This window comes from Notolepis coatsorum (assembly GCF_963971535.1).
Source record: "Notolepis coatsorum genome assembly, chromosome: 4".
NCBI classification, from domain to species: domain Eukaryota; kingdom Metazoa; phylum Chordata; class Actinopteri; order Aulopiformes; family Paralepididae; genus Notolepis; species Notolepis coatsorum.
In genome coordinates, this window is record NC_140168.1 from 150,912,154 (window position 1) to 150,934,062 (window position 21,909).

Consider the following 21,909-nt stretch of genomic DNA (forward strand, 5'->3'; position numbering starts at 1 on the left):
AGGCGAGACCGAGAAGGAGCAGGCGGAAGAAGGGGGAGTCTCGGCTGAGACAGACAAGGAAATGCCAGGATGGGCCGTGCGCATGCAGGCCGGGATATTGGCGACCATAAAATTGAACTCGGACACGATGCAGGCGAACATGAAACTGAACTCGGACACGATAAGAAATGATATTGGGAAGTTACGGGAGGAATTGAGGAAGGAACAAGAGGACTTCAGAGGTGAAATGAATACAGAAATCAAAAGGGTGGAGGAGAAGATGGCGGAACAGGATAGTAACGTAACAGAGGTACAGACTAGAGCGGCGCAGATGGAGGAATGGAGCACAGAGATACACGAGATATCGGACATGGAGGGGAGGTCACGGAGAAATAACATCAGAATATGGGGATTGAAAGAAGGAGTCGAAGGGGAATCGGTGATCCAATATGTGGAAGAGCTTATCAAGGAACAACTGAGGGAGACGGGACTGGAAAAAATGGAGATACAGAGGGCCCACAGGGCGTTGGCTCCGAGACCGAAACCGGACAGACCTCCGAGGGCGGTGATTATTAACTTTCTGAGGTTTGAGATTAAGGAGTTGATACTCAGAACCGCGTGGACCAAAAAGATAGAAATCGAGGGGAAAAGACTGTCGTTTGATCAAGATTACTCGACAGCGGTGGCAATAACACGCAGGTCCTACGCGGGACTGAAGAGAATTTTGAAAGAAAACGGAATAAAATTCCAGTCACCCATGACCTCGCTAAGGATACACTGGAAGGAAGGGACGGTGACATACGCGACGGCGCGGGAGGCGGCGGAGGAAATGAGGCGACGGGGGATGCAGATGGCGGAGGACGGAGAGGGAAGGAGACAGGAGGGCCAGACGCGGAGCCTGCAGCAGAGATTGGAGGGGGCACGCAGATGGACCAGAGCGGGAGATCGAGGCCCGGGAGAGGAGGGAGGAGAGAGGAGAAGGCCGAAGTGAGACGTGACAGACCGAAGGCGGAGACGAACGAGGAGGCCAGAGACGGAGAAGGAGGGGAGAGGAGGCGGGAGGATACGAACGGATGAGTACACGCACAAGAGATTGAAAAACTATCCAAATAGAGACAAAATATAGAAACTGAAATAACATATACATAAACACACATTCCCAGGTAGAGGCAGGATATAGGAACGAACATAATGTATACATGAACACATAATACACAGGCCGACGGAGGAAATAAACGGAAATATAATTAGGTATGATAGACGGAACACAGAACATATTGAAACAAGTACATAGACACACGCTGAGAGTAACACAGTTGGAAGGGATTAAGGGGATAAATAGACATCACATAGAAAATAGAGAGGAGGAAAGAAAATAAAAAGGGGTACACAGAAGACACCACACACGGGTTTGGGAGGAAAGAGGGACATTGGATAGATGCCTTCAAATCGAGGCTCAAAACCCACTTCTACCTACTAGCCTTTCCCGTTCACTGACTCATGCCCTGTTTTTCTATGTGTTTGCCTGTGTGCCCTCCCATAAAACGGAGTGTGATTGTTGTCTATATGTATCTTGTGTATTTACCCTCTGTACAGCACTTTGGTTGACACGCGTCATGTGAAATGTGCTTTATAAATACATTTGATTGATTGATTGATTGGAACATGCGAGCCACATTGAGGGGGACCTAGGAAATGGGGGTCTTTCAGAATGAATGGATGGAAAAACATAATCAGATTCTTTATAACCCCAGAGCTGAAGGGAAAATATGCACCAACACAAAGAGCATGCTGGAGGATGTGTGGGAAGGAGGGGGCAAATCACACACACATATTCTGGGGATGTCAGAAGCTGAAGGGGTATTGGGAGGAGATAGGGGAGGCAATGATCAGAATATTAGGATACGGATTGCCACAAACGGGACTGGTGCTGTACTTAGGGGACCTGACACACGAGGGAATACAGGGGGGGGACAAATATTTAATAAAGATAATGTTGATATCGGCCAGAAAAGCAATAACGAGACTGTGGTACAAGGAAGACCCACCGACAATAGCACAATGGGTAGGAATAGTAGAGGAGATACAGGATATGGAGAGGATAACGCACATGCTGAGGCTACAGGAAGAGAAATTTGGGGAAAGATGGGTAAAGTGGGAGGATTATAAAGGGAACGAAAACAACATCACAGAGGAAGAACCAAATGCAACACAAGAGGGCGAAGGGTAAAGGAGGAAAGAAGTTCAAGGAGGGTCTCTGAACCCATGTCACACACTTTTGCTTTAGTTAGTATTTTATAATATTTTTTTTGGGGTATTACAATTGTTTTATGTTTTTGTACTTTATTATTTATGTCTGTTTAACAGTGTTATATTAATATTCAGGGATGATGTGGTTTGTGTATGGGTGAATCAAAAGGCAAAGAGAAAGTTAATAAACAAAAACAAAAAAAAAGGGACGAAGGATAAGGGAAGAAAGAAGCTCAAGGAGGGTCTCTGGACCCATATCACACATGCATGCCTTAGTCAGTATTTAATATTTTTGAGTAGGAATTATATTTTTTATACCCGTTTAAGGGAGGTACACAATCAGCCTTTGTATTAAGTACCTGGAAAACAACTGTAGTGGAACCAGACAACTAACCATGATACCCATGTAACCATTTATGTGCACTGCTTTTTTTGTTTTTATTGTGTTGTTAGTTTCTTTTTTCTGTAAGTGATGTTTGTCTATAAGTGTTAATAAAAATTTAAGTTAAAAAAAAAAGAACTATGCACAAATAAACCAGTCTGAAGATGATTCACTTGATAAACACTGAGTATACCTAACTTATGGAATAGAGGCTGAGAAGAATGACTTCGTTGAACACAGCTGATTATTTTTAGAGCTCGTTTCTGCAGACGGTGTATGGGCTCAAGTTTGGTCTGATGAGTACTACCCCAAACTAAATTACAGTAATTGATATATGGGTAAACCATAGAGTAATATAACATTGTGGCAACCTCGCAAGTGACGTGTTTTTCCAAGAATACCAATACTCTTGGCCATTTTTGTAGTTATGGCTGTGATATGAGGTTTCCATGATAGGGATTCATCAAGCAGAACACCAAGGAATCGTGTAGAACACACCCTAGCTATGGGGATGTCATTGATCACTACTTTAGATGAGGAGTTAAAAATCACAGATTTGAGACAAAAAAAATGAAATTAGTTTTTTTAATGTTTAGTGATAATTTGTTGCATTTAAACCAAATTGATAGTTTGTTAAGTTATTCATTTATGACCCTAATGATGGTATCAGGATCTTTATGTGAATAGAATACACTTGTGTCATCTGCAAATAAAATTTTCGACAGCCTGTCTGAGACGTTAAGGAGGTCATTGATATATAACAAAAATAACAAAGGCCCAATAATTTAACCTTGGGGCAGACCGCAAAGTAAAGGAAGAAAAGGAGAATTTATCCCATTATAGGATACAGACTGATGTCTATCTTTAAGGTAACTGGTGAACCATAGCAGTGCATTGTTTTTTATTCCAAGATGTGAGAGCTTCTGCAGGAGGATATTGTGATTGACTGTATCAAATGCCTTTGATAAGTCTAAAAAAATACCTATAGTGTTTTCCTTTCTGTCTTTAGCTTTGTATATTTCATTAATTAGATGTGTTATTGCCATATATGTTGCATGTTTCTTTCTGAACCCGTACTGGTGAGTGTAAATAATAGTGCTTATTAAGATGTTCAATTAATCTTTTATAGACAAGCTTTTCAAGTATTTTTGACAAGGTAGGAAGGATGGATATAGGTCTGTAATGGTTGAAGACGGCTGGGTCATCATCTTTATAAATAGGGATGATCTTAGCTATTTTAAGTTCCAGTGGGACGATTCCCTTCTCCAGTGATGTATTAAAAATATGACATAATGGCTTCACAATGGATTCTTGAATGGATATCAGTAATCTGCCTCCAATACCATCATAACCCGTTCGCCATTCGTTATGGCGTAATCAATACTTGCGTGCAAACCATGCGTATAAATTGCGTTCGCGACCTCCATGTTTTGGGGGTATTCATGAGAAAACTCGGATCCGGGATTCGGCTCCCACCCGTCGGGCAAGAACTGTGGGTTTTCAGCCTCTCTCTCTGGAGCTTAACAGAGTTTCGATTCCTGGCTAGAGGCGCTTGTCGCGGCTCATGCGCACGCTCGGCCAATCAGAGAGGGGTCTGCAGAAATGGAGCTCAACCAATCAGAGAGGGGTCTGCAGAAATGGAGCTACGAAAAGTAGAGACGCGATGTAAACAAGACGAAAGTCTTTCTCTGGTCTGCATCCCCTTAACAATTGTGTGTATTGAGCCGTACTGTATTGTACCCATTCTGCAATCTGTTAATAAAACTTTCATTCAATGAATCAATCTGCACGGTGATTGATTGAATGAAAATTGTATTAACAGATTGCAGAATGGGTACAATACAGTATGGCTCAATACATACAATTGTTAAGGGGATGCAGACCAGGGAAAGACTTTCGTCTCGTTTACATCAGGGTCCCCCAATTTCAATTCATAATGAATTGTAAGTAAGGGTGCAACTTGTGCAATCCATTCTTTGTGGATCTAGCCCTTGGTGTCACCTTTTTTACGCTCCGGGCAGACTTTTTTGTTAGTCTGAAGCGAGGGCTTCACCCGATCGCCTGGAATACTTTTTGCGACACCGAATTCATTATGCAGTAAAGGAATATGGCATCAGCCAATGGACATATGATCTAGCACAGTGGTTCTCAAACTGTGGTACGCGTACCACTAGTGGTACTTGGTGGTACTGCTGGTGGCACTTGAAAACATTTACACACAAAAAAAATGTTTTTTTTCTTCTTCTTTTTTTACAGTCAGGCCACTGAATTTAGAAGCAGGCCAGGCCAGTGTTTCTGTTTGCTGCGGCGCAATAGTTAGATAACCTAAGTGGGGAACAACCAGGAGATCACTGTGACAGAGAGTAATGCAGTCTAAACAGTCATGAATCTTTAATTCAACTTCAGCCCTGATCATAACCATTTATTTTTTTTAGATTTTTTTGTAATGTCAGATAAAAAATGAAATACTCCCACTTTTCTGAAAAGAGTTGGTGTTAAATCTGACATTACAAAAAATCCATCAAAATCTATGTTGTTGCTAATCATTGACACATGCCTAGCCTGTAATAATTCCCCCCAGAAAAATTTACTTTGCATTTGATATATTGAAAATATTTTACTTTGTGTGTTTTTTTTAACAATAATTTGTGATGCAATCACACAAACTGGCATTTAAAGGGTAAAAATTCAAAAATGTATTGAATACCGGTATGTGTTTTATTTTATTTTTTACAATAATTTGTGATGCCCATCACAAACACTGGCATTTAAAGGGTAAAAATTCAAAAATTCCTGCACCAGAATGCAGGAAATAAAGTTTTTTTAACAAAATAATTGTGTGTGTGTGTGTGTGTGCGTGCGAGAGAATGAAGGACAATTTCTTGCTGTGTGAGAGAGAGAGAGAGAGAGAGAGAGAGAGAGAGAGAGAGAGAGAGAGAATTAAGTACATTTGCTGAAATACAATTGTTCTTAATTTTCTCACTTGCTATGTGAGAATGTTAGTTATTATGTTCTCAATGCCCCTCCTTGCATTGTATGAGTTGTGTGGAAGCGTTTGCTAGTTCTAGTGCTATCCCTTTGTACATTGTGGCTGTGTCTGACAAAAGTTAACAATAAATAATGGTATTAGGAATACATTTGCCTCCTGCGTGAACTGTGCATAGCTGAATAGACTGTATTTTAACGCCGGTCATATGGTGGTACTTGGAGAGCCAGCTACGTTCTCAGGTGGTACTTGGTGTAAAAGGTTTGAGAACCACTGATCTAGCAGATGGCGATCAAATAACTGGAAAATTCTTTTTGGAATCCAACCGGCCACAGGTAAGAGCAATTTGACATCAATTTCAGCTTGATCGAGCAAGCATTTAATAGCCACCCCCCTGCTCATCCTATGTTGTGGTAATAACGAATGCCGTTATTGGTAATCAATAATCAGAAACGACTCCCCCCCCCCCGCCCTTTCATGCATTCATGCTGGAACATAATACCGATCATATGCATTTGGATTTTTAACTGTGTAAGGACGAAACGGCAACCGATTTAAGTTATTATCTTAGCGCCGTATAACTAGCTTTGCAGGAATTATCCCAGATCATTCCGATATAACACTCATATTCATCACGGTATAAAACGGGAACGTATTGATGAAAATATTATTTCTTTATGGCATATTGAACGGAAGGTTCATACTGTCAATTGACAATGACATTGGATGCATAGCTATAATATAAAATATAGATTTAGCTCTACAAACAATGTGATGCACAGTGAACGTTTGTTATGGGAACGCTGGCCTTCCTAGAATGGGGCCCATCTAATGGCTGGCCGTGAATGTGGTAAGATTTAGGATTATTCAACAAAATAGATACTCAAACTTCACTTACTTCCCTCACACTGTTATCAGCTTTAGTGTAGCGTCCCTCTGGTCTAGTCAGTACAAACTACCGTCTATGTGGACATACACACACATACAAAACACACACATACAAACACACACACCTACCTGAGTCAGGTCAGTCACTGTATGTAGGATATGTGACCCTCAAGTCAATCAAAGGGGTGTTCTGGACAACAGGGTTTTACCTTGGACCAGGAATCGATACAACTGAAAGAAAGGAAGGAAGAAGCAGAGGGGGGGGGTTACATTATGATTAACTTATGTCAACCTGCCCGTCTTGCCACATTATGGCAACCATTCACACAGCTGATGTGGTATTTCTGACCGAGATGATTCACGCCAGGCTTTTAATCCCCATCGTTCCTATTCTAAAACATGACTAATCACTGTGTTGCGAGAACTTTTGAGGTAATTCATTCAGCTGTTAAGCAGAGGGGCGCAAAGTGGTGAGGGGTGGAAGAGGTGACAAAGAAGTATACATTCCCCCCAAAGACATAAGGATATACATTTAAATGTTTTCAACACGGGATATTCCACATGTCTGCAGGTGATTGGCTTTTTGGATTAGATATACATTTATCTATTTAATAAAGAGATTTGCACTACAGCCAAACCTAATTTTTTCACGTAAATTACACGCTGATCAGGCATTGTTTTGATAGCCATCCACTCTGTCAATGAATGTGGCTACTGAGGCTAACACGGTTATTGGTAATCAATAATCAGAAACGACATCCCCCGCCCCCCCCTTCATGCATTCATGGTGGACCATCAATACCGATCATATGCAGTTTGAGTTTTAACTGTAGCTTCTGTATATCCGAAATGTCATTGGATTTAATGTTAGTAGCTTAGGCTGGAGTTACACCTAGGGTGTTTTCGTTTCGTTTTTCAGATGAGTTTCGCTTTTCCAGGTGGCAACGTAGTGGCAGCAGAGTTAGACATTCGTTTTGCAATCTGAGCACCTTCGTTTTGCCTCCTGAGCACAGTGATGTAGTACATTATATTGATGATCAAATACAGTTGGATAGCGATCGGCGCAAGATAAAAAATTTCAAATGGACGTGCTTCTAGAAGTTACTACTTATCGTCTGATGTTGACCGGATGGGGGGGGGGGGGGTCTTTTATAATTCCGTGGCCAACATTAGATGATTCATCTAGTGTGGGTGATATGATCATTAGAGCAGTTTGTATCGAACACGGTAAAAAAAAACGCTGAAATATACCCCAGTCTCCTCGGGCCGTTGGGCGATGAGCGACGAGCAAAAATATTCCTATTATGGGATGTTGAAATATGCTATCCATCTCCAGGTTGTATAATAGTATATACGTCCAAATCATGTTGTTTATCGAGTTATTGGTAACGGATCGCTATCCATTGTGTCACGCTCGAGTCCCGGGACCTATAGGGAGTGATCGGACCGAATTTGGATGAGCACCAATTTCCGTTTCCGGTTTGGGCGATCCGCCGATCGGCCACCAGATGGCGCTCTTGAACCGTTGGAGAGTTGAGAGGGGATCAACAGTAGATCTCAAGTCTCCGCGGGAGAAATATGATTATGATCACAGATTTTTGAAATATTGATCTCAATGACGTGTTACGGCGTCATTGGCAGAATTAGCATGGCGGGGAATGACGAGTTAAGGCGTCCTTGGCGATTAAAGTGTTAAATGCCTATGCAGCACTTATTTTTCAGCAAAGTGTAATAAAAGTGCAATAAACAAAACGGATACATTCACTGTGTGTTCTGCCTCTCATTTGTTGATGAAACAAAACTAACATCAACACAAGTGACCACCAAGAGCGGATAGTTTAGTCTCAAAAAGATCGGCGATGTTGTTAGCTACATTGTTAGCTACATGCTAACGTGAATGGAATATGCCAGTATAACAGTATAGCATTGTGGCTAGCAGCTAACGTTAGCTCACGTTAACCAGCCAGCACCAAACTGATGATATCTGGAGCTATCAGTAGCTAGATAACATTCGAGACAACGCCTCTTGTATTAAACAAAAGTGAATAGATGACTGGGCAATTTTGTTTAATGCTTGTTAAGATTGAAAGAGGAGCTTGAGATAACAGGGTCTGATAGCTAACGCTAGCTCACGTTAGCCAGCTGCTCATGCAATCGTTAATGCTAGCAGAATGAATGGATGTAAACTTTATTTAACATATTGCATAATGGGTACAATACAATACGGCTCAATACAAACAATTGTTAAGGGAATGCAGACTGTTGTAGCTTGGACTGGGGTCCTTATAACAATAACTTGACAACACATGGTAGCTGCAGCTATTTGGGACAGCTCTGTTGTCACCGGACGTTGGTGAGGGCACGCAGATGCCGGTATCTACTGCGCATGGGCGTTGAGCAAAAACGGCTATGCGCCGATTACACGACACGTTGTCGGCGAGTTTTGGCGAGTATCCAAAACGAAAACACCTTTTCAGCGTTCCCGCTAGGGCAACGCGTTTTCCTGCCAAAGCGGCATTTCTGTGTAACAGGGACAGCAAACGTATTCATTCAGCAACAAAACAAAAACGCCCAGTGTAACCTAGGCCTTAGCGGCCTGTATCTCGCCTTCCAGGAAATATCCTAGCCGAAATCCCTTATAACGCTTATATTCAAGACGCTATAAAATGAGAACGTATTGATGAAAAAAATTCTTTAAGCCATTTTGAAGGGACGGTTTATGGTCTCAATTGACAATGAGAATGGACAGATAGCAATACTATAAAGTATAGATTTAGCTCTACAAACAGCCCCACGGACTGTGCAAGTCTATTATGATATGCTGGCCGTCTACAGTGATTTTAGACGGATCCAAATGGCCCCGAAAGTGTTAATACATGAGGCGTTGTCTCTAATGTTATCTAGCTACTGATAGCTCCTTATATCATGAGTTTTGTGCTGGCTGGCTAACGTGAGCTAACGTTAGCTACCTACTAATGTTGAGACTAAAACTCCGCTCTTGGTGGTCAATTGTGTTGATGTTAGTTTTGTTTAATCAACAAATGAGGCAGAACACAGTGAATGTATCAGTTTTGTTTATTGCACTTTTATTGCACTTTCTTTGCTGAAAAATAAATGCTACATTGGCTAAATGGCTGACGCGAGGCATTTAACCCATTCTCTGCCGGAGCTTATATCCATCCTTGTAGCCTCTCTGCCAGCACTATTTGTCTATGGAGATGTTCACCTTCTTTGCAGGGCTATAACTTTTTAAATTGTATTGCTAAATTGACATTACTATGGCCCATTCAACATCAATTATCTATCGTTCAGGATGTAGGAACGTTTTACTTTTTCATTCACACATTCATACTAAAATACCGTCCAATCGTTTATAGTGGCGGAGAATGGGTTAAAATGGTGGACTTCATGTTCATTGCCTTCATGTTCGCCACCTACTGCCACCTACTGCTTTGGCATTGTACTACATGTATACACATCACTGTGCTCAGGAGGCAAAAACACAATGTCTAACTTGCCTGCCATTATGTTGCGTTCTGAAAAGCGAAACTGACCCTGAAAACTAAACAAAAATGGCCCTGTGTGTAACCGCAGCCTGTGTCTCTATCCTCTACAGCAGTGGTTCCCAAAGTCGGGGTCGCGACCCAAAGGTGGGCCGCGAGCAGCCACGGGAGGGCCGCGAGATGATTTCACAATTTTATTTTATTTATTTTCAGGCCACTGAACTTAGAAGCAGGCCAGGACAGTGTTTCTAGTTGTATTCTAAAATTATATTCTATTGTATTCTAAAATGTGACTATATGGTTTTATATTAACTTAATAAATAAACAAAAACGAAAAATCTACTTATTTCAACAAACATTTCAAACTAAATAACAGATTATGCACATAAAACGCTGAAAACAACCGAAGCAACAATAGTATTTTAATGAGGCTATTATTATTATCATTATTATTTTGCAACAAGTTAGCCCTCTCATAAATAGCACATATAAATGAATAACTAACTTGAACTAACTTAATAGGATTGAAGTGATATTTGGCTTAAAAAATCGGTCGCCTGGCAAAAAAAAAAGAAAAAAAAGCCTGACGATGTGCATTGGGCTCTCTGACGCCTTATTTTCTGGGTCCCGGCCTGAAAAGTTTGGGAACCCCTGCTCTACAGTACAACATGCTCACTCACTGTCAGCAGTGTTTGAGTCTCTATCCTCTACAGTACAACATGCTCACTCACTGTCAGCAGTGTTTGAGTCTCTATCCTCTACAGTACAACATGCTCACTCACTGTCAGCAGTGTTTGAGTCTCTATCCTCTACACTACAACATGCTCACTCACTGTCAGCACTGTTTGTATATATTGTCACTATAAAGACAAATTGTCCAAATATGTTTAATGTGAAACTATATATTTGGGCAACAGCCGGGATGTAATCAACGTTTAGGCTTTACCTGCCAAAGGCTCCCGTAGGCCTACTTTTCACAATAGTGTATTGGGCCACTTGTTTCTTTGAAGTACATTTACAGCTTGTTTTTTTTTGTATTTTATTTTATTATTTTTTAAACAAACGCATAAACAAACATGACAACACACGATAAGATATACAAGCATTAGTTGACAGTGCACATCCAATGAAATCACCATTTAGTTAATTGTCTTATACAGGATATACCCCTAATACCTGTTATCTAAAAACCTATACACATATGCTCTAGCTCGTACCCCCCCCCCCCTCCCGGACCCCCCATTGGATAATCCAACCATTATAACTTGTTCCTAACCATACACTACCATTATATGCTAGCTTTTATTCTCTCCACCACTTCTAACCACATTGTCATTTTGGATTCATTGAGACCCAAAATTCTTGCTGTATATATTTCTTGATAAATCACATCGAGATATGTAAGAATCCAGACCTTCCGGCACATTTTTTCCGGTTGAAACCATCGTGATGCTATCAGCTTTTTAGCCACTGTGATACCAGATAAAACCAATCTCTTTCGCTGTGGATGTACTGCATTCTCAAAAACATCATTCAGCAGTAATACAGAGGGGTGTACAGGTATATTCAGAATTGAGAGATTTGATAATTGCTGAGTCACTTCTTTCCAGAATATCTTAACTGGTGGGCAGTCCCAGTACATGTGCATAAATGTCCCCTCGTCCCCATTTTTACCCCGTTTACAGCTTGTTATGTTTTATTTTGTTTTCTTTTTTGTGGCCATCTTGGTATATATGATCACTTATTGTTTATGTGTCTTGTAAGCCCATATGGGCTGGGCATACATCTGTATGTAAGACAAACATTTTAAATATCAATCAATCAATCAATCTTGTAAGACCACTGTGGCCTCTGTGGCTGTAGTTTATACACGGCTGGTAAATAAACACTATAGCAAAACAAGAACGGTCTCATTCAGCCTACAGTCAACTTCCTCCTGTAGATTGATGATCGCCCCACTTTCACAGCTCGTCTCTTGCCCAAATATGGGCAGAGTTAGGGCCTGCGTCCACCTGCCTCATATTTATGGGCGCAAGCGTCTTTTTTCAATGTATCCCAATGGGGAGGGAGCGTATGCGGCCGCCTATAGGAAATGCGCTGCAGTCGGCTTCTTTTTTCAGCGCCTTTCAGCTTTTTTGTGCAGCCGCACACAGCGTTTAAAGTTGAAACTTTCTGAACTTTTCAGAGCGATGCGCTGAGCGTCTTTTCAGACAACCAATCACAGCCTATCATATCTAGCACTCTGTTTGTAACCTGACACCGGAGCTGCCTGCCTGTCTACCCACAAGAGACGGCACAAATAATAATAATAACTACACGAATACACTAATAAAAAGCTAATAAAAAGCAAAGGGCGAACTGTGGTGTCAGGTAATAACAATATATATATAATTAATATACAATAAAGTATAATAAAATATACTATATGTACAAACCTGCGCCAGTAAAATACGTTAAAAAAAGTTATTATTACAAGATGGCTGTCATGTAGGTGTCACAAGAGTTCTTTCTCTCTCGTCATCAGGTAGGTTGGTGACTGACAGCTCGTTGTCATAGCTACAAAAGGCTCGCGCTGCGTTTTTCTTTTTCACCGCAAGCGCTCCACCCCAGTACTACCGGCGCACTGCCAGCATTTTTCAGCTGGAAATGTGAGCTAAGTGGACGCATGCCCTTAGACAATTATTTACCCGGCAATATATCCTACACATTATTTATCCCATCTGGTTGATTGATTGGTTTTTATTGTGGAGTAAAAGACAGCATCCAAGGGATAAAAACACGAGAAAGTGCAAGCACTTATTTCCATCATGCTCCCTGATTTTGGACATGAACAGACAACATAGAGCATCATAATAAAACATTAACCTGTATTAAACTCCTACACATACCAACAAGAGACTATAGACAGATACGCCCTACCCTCTAGACGTGGCTACCTTACATTACACTGGCTAGCCATTTCTTTGTGGCACGTCTAAAGCTTCCCCCCTCTTCAATGCTTTTCAGGGCCACTGGAAGCTTGTTCCACTCCAATGCCGCAGAATATAAAAAAAGGATTCATGCCCATTATTGTGTTGAATTTAGGAAGTATAAAATCTGTACTGCTCCTTCTGGTAGAATATGAATGATTGTCACGGAAGCGATTGGACATATTTAGGACCCTTATTTTGAACTATCTTGTGTGTAAGACCTAATTTGATATGAATTACCCTTTTATTGACCGGAAGCCAGTTTAGTTGCCGAAAGAAGGCTGGTTAATTTATAGTGAATAGGTAATGACCATGCGCTGAGAATCCCCCAGTGGCGGGTGTAATGACACTTGCTAATGAAATACACACCATGAATGGGAGAAAGAGCCAAACGAATCAAGCTTAACACATTGACCGCCAGCAGCAGGGGGCGCTGATCCCCCTTCATCGCCAGGTCTTTATTCAATGGACATAGTTTTAGACTGCAACATTTGCAAGTGCTTAAAATATATCTTATATTATATCTATGGGTCTAATAACGCCGTCGACTGTCAGTGAGTTGCTTCCAGTCAACAGGCCCAAAACAGATCATTTTTTCATCCGTACATTTCAGTTTTATACGGTTTTGAATAGAGTATGGTTTGGGTGCTTTTGAGTAATTCCAGGAAAAAGACAAGAAAAGGGCATTTTACTGTAATCCAGTCATCACGTTGTAATTTTTCGGCTGATTATCTAATCATCCTGAAATCAACGCTAGATTATCATTATTATATCTCATCGTGCATACATGTAATGACCGTCGTAGCGGGGCGCTCGCCCCCCCCCCCCCACGCAGTCAACGGTAATAAGCACATACACTTACACAGATAGCTGCGATTGCGGTAGAAATAAATATCAGATCAACGATCAAATTTATATATAGTGTTCTTACCTTATATCTGATGTAATGCAAAAGAAATAATCCAATTATCTGATCGCCATTCCAAATACTGCTCGTGGAGGTCCATACCACACTACCGACCGTTACATATGGGCGGGCGGGGTTACTGTTCGATGCCATCGTTGTATAGCACTGGCTCGCCTGAGTATTTAAACTCTGGCCGCCCGGCTCAGCTCGGCTCCTAAAACACACCAGCCCCTTTCCAATGAGATGCAATAGCTCTGCATGGCAGTAGAGGGCGGTGTTGACCGTCTGCCAGCTCAGACAGGGTCTGAAGGGGATACCAGAGGCTGCAGCTATGAATTATGAATAGATATAGCGAATAAACGAAATAACGATCCCAAAAAAGAGTTAACTCGTTTCTGGCGCTGAACGCATGGCGGGCAATAACGAGTTAACTCGTTTCTGGCGCAGATTGTGTTAAGGTAGAAAGTGGAGCATTAGCCAACTTGCTAGCTCCATGCCATTCACACCTATGATTCAGACACACACGCTCACGTTAGGAGTGTTTGGAGGTCTGCAGGGACAACTCTATAAAGAGTGGTTGCCTTTTCATTCCCAGCTCTGTCCCCACCCAGGCATGCCCAGTTGTATTTAGACCAGCAACAGATTCAATAATAACACCCAGGCATGCCCAGTTGTATTTAGACCAGCAAGCAACAGATTCAATAATAACACTCAGGCATGCCCAGTTGTATTTAAAGCAGCAACAGATTCAATAATAACACCCAGGCATGCCCAGTTGTATTTAGACCAGCAACAGATTCAATAATAACACCCAGGCATGCCCAGTTGTATTTAGACCAGCAACAGATTCAATAATAACACCCAGGCATGCCCAGTTGTATTTAGACCAGCAACAGATTCAATAATAACACCCAGGCATGCCCAGTTGTATTTAGACCAGAATCAGATTCCATAATAACACCCAGCATGGATAGATGATCACATCAAAGAGACTGGTGATAAGACGGCTAAGAGGGTTAATGTCACCTCTTATGGTAGACACAGAGGCAGGCCAGCCGAGCGATGGTCTCTCCCTGCACAAGATCCTCCAAGCAGATGGAACACTCGCCGCTGTCTTTGCTGAGCACGTCCGCTGTGAAACAAACACAACACGCACTTAGACATCAGTGGCATCCAGGGCTTGACATTAACTTTTTGGCTCACTAGCCACTGTAACTAGTGGTTTTCCAAAGTCACTAGCCACTCAGCATTTTCACCAGCCAAAAATCCCCACACACGCCGATCATAACCCAACAATGGTAATAATGTGATTATTAAAATAGTCATGTGAAAATGGGCTCCAGACTCACTTTTTTCACCACTGTGATGAATGAGAGACCTCCTCCAATGTACAGTTTCTATGTCAAATGTATATACAGTCTTTTCTGGACACTTTTTGTATCACAAACAGTACTGTATTTGCAAATCTGGTATGTCATAAATGTATAGATGTAGCAGTACTGTCTATCTGTATGTCGTGTGTGTCATATGTTATGATGAATTGAAAATGCGGGACCCTGATGTAAACAAGACGAAAGTATTTCTCTGGTCTGCATCCCCTTAACAATTGTATGTATTGAGCTGTACTGTACTGTACCCATTCTGCAATCTGTTAATAAAGTCAGAGAGAGCGAGAGAGAGAGAGAGAGAGAGAGAGAGAGAGAGAGAGAGAGACAGAGAGACAGACAGAGAGAGAGAGAGAGAAAGAGAGACAGAAAGAGAGAGAGAGGGGGGGGGGGATCGCGCGCGTAGTAGGTTCTAGGTTGAATCAATTGATGAACAATGTCGCCGTTGGAACGTTTCATTATAAGCGTCTTGCAAGTTGCAACGCTGGTTAAGATATGAAAATACTTGCCAGTACTGTAAGGATGGTCATTGGTCATGGTTGTAGGCAGCTGTGTTCAACGAGCCCGCCAGCTTGATTATGTGTATTGGCGACGACACGTGTGAAAATAACTTTGAAGAGGTTTCAGGTTTCACATGGCTTTTTTGTTTATTCAGTCATTCAGTCAATCAGAGGCAGATCAGGGCTTGTCTTTGCATAATGAACGTGATATCGCCAGGGAGAAAAAGACGCTAAACACACACATACACACACAGACAGACAGACCACTAGCCACTGTGGCGGGTAGAATGACAGAGGTACACGCCACAGGGGAATTCTACCCGCATCTGGCGGGTGGGCAGGTGCCAATGTCAAGCCCTGGTGGCATCACACACACAGGAGACTGGTCAATTCATTTGGGGGGGGGGGGCTTTCTGTATTTTCCATCCCAATTTAGTCATTATGCGAATTCCCTTCCTGGTCATTGCGCGAATTGCCCCACTGTCGGCCTGGGGAGGGTGTAGAACTACCACATGCCTCCTCTGATACATGTGGAGTCGCCAGACGCTTCTTTTCACCCAACAGTGAGGAGTTTCACTGGGGGGAACGTAACGCGTGCAGAGGTTCACGCTATTTCCCCCAGATACCCCCCCATCCCCTACTGACCAGTAGGAGTCGCTGTTTACCACGACCAGGACACATACCCCACCGGCTAGAAGGGAGGAGGGAAAGTAACAGCGATGGCCAGAAGTGACCTAGACGTTCCTTGGGAAGCAACCGTTGTGACGGAAGGATCAAGAAAAGAGGGCAGGTTTAACCTCTTAACTTTTATTTCAGTTCAAACCTCTAACTCTATTTTATTAGCACTGTAACGGTACATGTATTCGTCCCGCGAATTTACGGTACGGCCGTCGCGGTGCGGTACGTGCAGCCATACGCCGAATGGGTATGCAATCGTCAGGCGTTTTATGCTAAATGTGCCCTATGCATAAGGGGTATATACAGTGTTATATTTCTCTCATTAATCTGAGTTTTTCTTTAAAAGGAACATGCCAACAAGCTATCTGGCTGCACGTTAGCCTAGCACAGCACAATGAATGGTAAGCGGACAGTGCCGGTTAGCCTTCGGGAAAGGTGTTAGTTGGATAATGCCTAGGCTAACCAGCACTGGCCACTTCCATTCATTGTGCTAAGCTAGGCTAACATGCAGCCAGATAGCCTTCTACTGAACGTAAAACAGAGAGGAGACTGGTATCCATCTTATTGTCTCTCTGGAGGACGGTAAGCTAATTTCCCAAAATGTTGGCGTGTTCCTTCAAGAATCCTTGTTTAAAAAAAAGAGAATCTTTTCAAAAGCGGCTGGGCTCATTCTGTGTCATATACCTACCGTTGTAAGGCAGAGGGGGAGACGTGAGGCAGCTCAACAGGTGATCCTCCACCCGGCCTCCTGGGAAGGGCTTGGAGCAGAACGGACAGCGGATATCTGAGCAGTGAGCAAGGAGAGACAACAACATATAGTTGAGATTGACATACAGCACAATGGCAAGATATATTTTATGCAGCACACAAGAGCATAAAAACATTGGGAGGACGTCATCATGTATATTATGCTGCACATTTGGAAAATATAATCGACGTACCCACCCTCTGGAATTCCCTCCCTCCAAACATCCGCAGTGCTACATCCCTGGACTCAAATCCCAACTCAAATCTCACCAAATTTATAAATGACTGCCTGATTTCCCTCTTTTCTTTTCTACTTTGTTGTTACTTTGTTCCTCTGATCTCCTTCCCCTCAGCCGCCCCACTGTTAACACTTTGAGTGCCAACAACGAGATTTCTCGTTAGTTCATGCCAACCATTCAGTGCCAGCCGACGAGAGATCTCGTTTTTAATCGTTATTTTTTTTTATTATCATCGATTTCCATACATTTTTCATCAATCTAGCCTCACGTTACCAGTGGGGATCTGTCTGAACTCGAACAGGGAAAATAACGCCCCCTATCGTCTCTACGGATGGTACTGCACCCCTTTGGATTGGATTGAATGAAACGCATGGAGAAAAAAAAGTCCTTTTTTCCGGTTACTTGTCAGACAAGTAACCGGAGACGATCGAAGTCATCGCCGACCACCAGAACAGCGGAGAATGTGTGTTTCCAGTACCCAGCGTTGGATCAATAAACGCGATCGATATTTGGAATGGCGATCAGGAATTGGAATAATCTTTTTGGAGAACATCTGATCTGAGGTAAGGAATCTATTTACCAGTCTTGGGATAATCAGAGCTATTTTCACCTATATATCAGTGTGCCATATGTGTGTATGTGTGTGTCTATGCGTGTGTGCGATCAGGAAATAAGATAATGGATTTTTCAGCCCGCTTCTATAGCGTGCATAAGTACAATTATACTATCGATAATCTAGCCTTTATTTGAAAACTATTCATAAATAGGCCGAAAAATTTCGTGTTTTGTGTATTACAGTAAAGGGCGATTATCACAGAATCTTCTGAAATCTTCTGGAAGTTTCAAGAAACAAGCGTTTTTCAAAATGGTATCAAACGGAAATGAACCGATTAAAAAACAATCCGTTTCGACAATGTTGACTGCAAACAAGTCATTGATAACCGACGGCCATATTAGACACATAGCCATAATTTAAGATATAGTTTATGCGTTCGCAAATATGAGAGCTCTATCATTGAAGTGGGTGGTGGCACACAACGGGGTTCCGGGGCACCGGACCCGTGGCACTCAAAGTGTTAAGCACCTTGAGTCTCCTGAAAGGCGCTACATAAATCCAAGAAATTATTATTATTATAATGCTTGTGATGTTGTTCATAAACATTAGTGTGATCAATGCTAGCGCGATGGCTATCTCACTGTGGTTGGGGGGGGGGGGGGCAGCACCAGACATCATGGTTGGTTGGGGGGGGGGGCAGCACCAGACATCATGGTTGGTTGGGGGGGGGGGGGGGGGCAGCACCAGAAATCATGGTTGGTTGGGGGGGGGGGGCAGCACCAGACATCATGGTTGGTTGGGGGGGGGGGGGGGCAGCACCAGAAATCATGGTTGGTTGGGGGGGGGGCAGCACCAGACATCATGGTTGGTTGGGGGGGGGGGGGGGCACCACAGACATCATGGTTGGTTGGGGGGGGGCAGCACCAGACATCATGGTTGGTTTGGGGGGGGGGGGGGGGGCAGCACCAGACATCATGGTTGGTTGGGGGGGGGGGGCAGCACCAGACATCATGGTTGGTTTGGGGGGGGGGCAGCACCAGACATCATGGTTGGTTGGGGGGGGGGGGCAGCACCAGACATCATGGTTGGTTGGGGGGGGGGCAGCACCAGACATCATGGTTGGTTGGGGGGGGGGGGGCAGCACCAGACATCATGGTTGGGGGGGGGGGGCAGCACCAGACATCATGGTTGGTTGGGGGGGGGGCAGCACCAGACATCATGGTTGGTTGGGGGGGGGGGGGCAGCACCAGACATCATGGTTGGTTGGGGGGGGGGGGCAGCACCAGACATCATGGTTGGTTGGGGGGGGGGGCAGCACCAGACATCATGGTTGGTTGGGGGGGGGGGGGCAGCACCAGACATCATGGTTGGGGGGGGGGGGGCAGCACCAGACATCATGGTTGGTTGGGGGGGGGGGGGGGCAGCACCAGACATCATGGTTGGGGGGGGGGCAGCAACAGACATCATGGTTGGTTGGGGGGGGGGGCAGCACCAGACATCATGGTTGGTTGGGGGGGGGGGGGCAGCACCAGACATCATGGTTGGGGGGGGGGGGCAGCACCAGACATCATGGTTGGTTGGGCGGGGGGGCAGCACCAGACATCATGGTTGGTTGGGGGGGGGGGGCAGCACCACAGACGTCACGGTGCCTAGCTGGTTGGGGGGGGCAGCACCAGACATCATGGTTGGTTGGGGGGGGGGGGACAGCACCAGACATCATGGTTGGTTGGGGGGGGGGGGGCAGCACCACAGGGGCAGCACCACAGACCAGCGTTTCCGTTAGCCGGTAATTACCGGTATTTGGCCGGCAAAATCTGTTGAAGTCCGACAAATTTAATCTCTCCGGTCATAGTGTCCGGTGAAAATAGTTCCCTCTGGGCACAGTTTGATTATTTGAATTGTATTTGGATGGGCTGGAGTTGGGTGGCCTATGCGATGAACGAAACAATCATTGCGTTTGTTGTCGTTGCTTCGCCAAGCAGCCGGTCTGGTAATGACGACGCTGTGTCAGTGAGAGCTTGCTGCTGGATTTGCGGAAGGCATGCAGCTGCAGACCCACAGAACCCACCAGCTTTGCTGGCACAGTGCGGTCCCCAGACCTGGAAAGCTGCTCTGCGGGTCTGTAGCTGGATGCTTCTTGCAAACTAACTGCAGGCGGCTGGCCGGCTCGCGCTGATATTGTTGGACCGGCTGCTTGGTGGAGCAACGATGAAACGAATGTAATGAATCGTTCGTCGCATGGGCTATTTAATTTTGGCCTGTTTTGGTACGGTCAAGTTGTGCTTGGAGGGAGTTGTTTTCACCGGACATTATGACCAGCACCAAGTCGTTGGGAGGTGGAGATATACATCACGCAAACCCACGATAATGTTGCCGTCTCTCTGCCAAATTTCTCAGTTCTTCGCTTGATATAATTAATACAAATGTCCAATATAACGGAATTCGTTAGCTCATAAAAATGTGATTATAACAGACTGCTGTTTATTAAGGTCGGGCAGACTGCCCACCGACACCTCAAGTCGGCAGCAGCACGCAGTCTCGAGGGACTTATTTTATTTGGAATATATTAATGACTGTATATACGCAAAAGTAGCATAGTTTTAAGTTAAAATATTATAAATGCCTTGATGATGTCATTCTTTATATAGGCCTATCAATTGTTTTTAAGCTCAATATAAACTCTGACCGGAATTTATCCCATTTGTCCGGTAGATTGAAATCTACCGGACACTCGGACCTGCAAAAAAAAATTCTAACGGAAACCCTGCCACAGACGTCACGGTGCCTAGCTGGTTGGGGGGGGGGGGGGGGGCAGCACCACAGACGTCACGGTGCCTAGCTGGTTGGGGGGCCAAGACTGCAACTTAAAACATCGAATTGACCGTTAAAACAGACAGAGCGAAATTAAACAATAAAACCATACCAAATCAACAACAGATAGACAAGATACAATCTGGTCAGAACAATAGAGTTAAATAATGGGCCTTTCATATAAAGCAGGAGCAAGAACGATATATGAGGCTGATTCCAAGATACTCACAAGGGTTTTAAATGTTCCAACTAAGACAGTGTTTTTCAACTGGTGGGTCGCGGGACCATTTTGAGTGGGTCGCGAATGTATGTGTGAAAAAAATAAAAAGTTTACATTTTTTTTTTTAATATATATATTTTTTTTGAACTACCTATCTTTGTGGCTTCTCAGCTCTGGTTGCTTTGTCTACCATCACTTTGAGACTCTTGTCAGGAGCAAACAACATCCCCAGTTATCCCATTCATTCCCTGGGATGTTAAGCTAAGAAGTCTGCTAAGAAGGATAATTATTATTATTATTATTTTATTTCATTGTGTTTTTAGCCCTAGTTGCACTTTTGTTGCAACCCCAGTTATCCCATTAGTTCCCCCAAACTTACTGTAGAGAAATCTGCTAAGAAGCATATATTATTTATTATTTAATTTCATTGGGTTTTTAGCCTAGTTGCACTTTTGTTAAATTTGTTTGTTTATTTCATGTTTTAACAGTGCATTAAAGATTGTGTATTACTGCAAAATAAATTAAAATAAATCATAGTGGTTAAAAAAAATTGGGTCGCGACTTAATGACTAAGGAATTGATTGATTGATTGAAAAGTTTATTAACAGATTGCAGAATGGGTACAGTACAGTACAGCTCAATACATACAATTGTTAAGGGGATGCAGACCAGAGAAATACTTTCGTCTTGTTTACATCAGGGTCCCGCATTTTCAATTCATCATAACATATGACACACACGACATACAGATAGACAGTACTGCTACATCTATATGACATATCAGATTTGCAAATACAGTACTGTTTGTGATACAAAAGTGTCCAGAAAAAGAGTGTATATACATTTGATGTAGAAACTGTACATTGGAGGAGGTTGGGTGGGTGGGGTGGGGTTGGGTGGGTGGGTGGG

The 21,909-nt window shown here is 43.3% G+C and overlaps 1 protein-coding gene across 2 annotated transcripts in view; it reads right to left on the reverse strand.

Moving 5' to 3' along the window:
• LOC311227195 (uncharacterized protein) overlaps positions 1-21,909 on the reverse strand; it is a 35,474-nt gene that overhangs the window by 3,900 nt on the left and 9,665 nt on the right. The window contains exons 2-4 of one of the 2 annotated variants that reach the window (XM_084312748.1): positions 17,116-17,211; positions 14,891-14,996; positions 6,615-6,716 (exon numbers count right to left, since the gene is read on the reverse strand). In XM_084312748.1, the coding sequence (XP_084168874.1) occupies positions 6,659-6,716; positions 14,891-14,996; positions 17,116-17,211 (260 nt within the window). In that variant the 3' untranslated portion in view covers positions 6,615-6,658. Of the gene's footprint in view, positions 1-6,610; positions 6,717-14,890; positions 14,997-17,115; positions 17,212-21,909 lie in introns of both variants that reach the window. The other variant, XM_084312749.1, reaches the window with a different exon arrangement.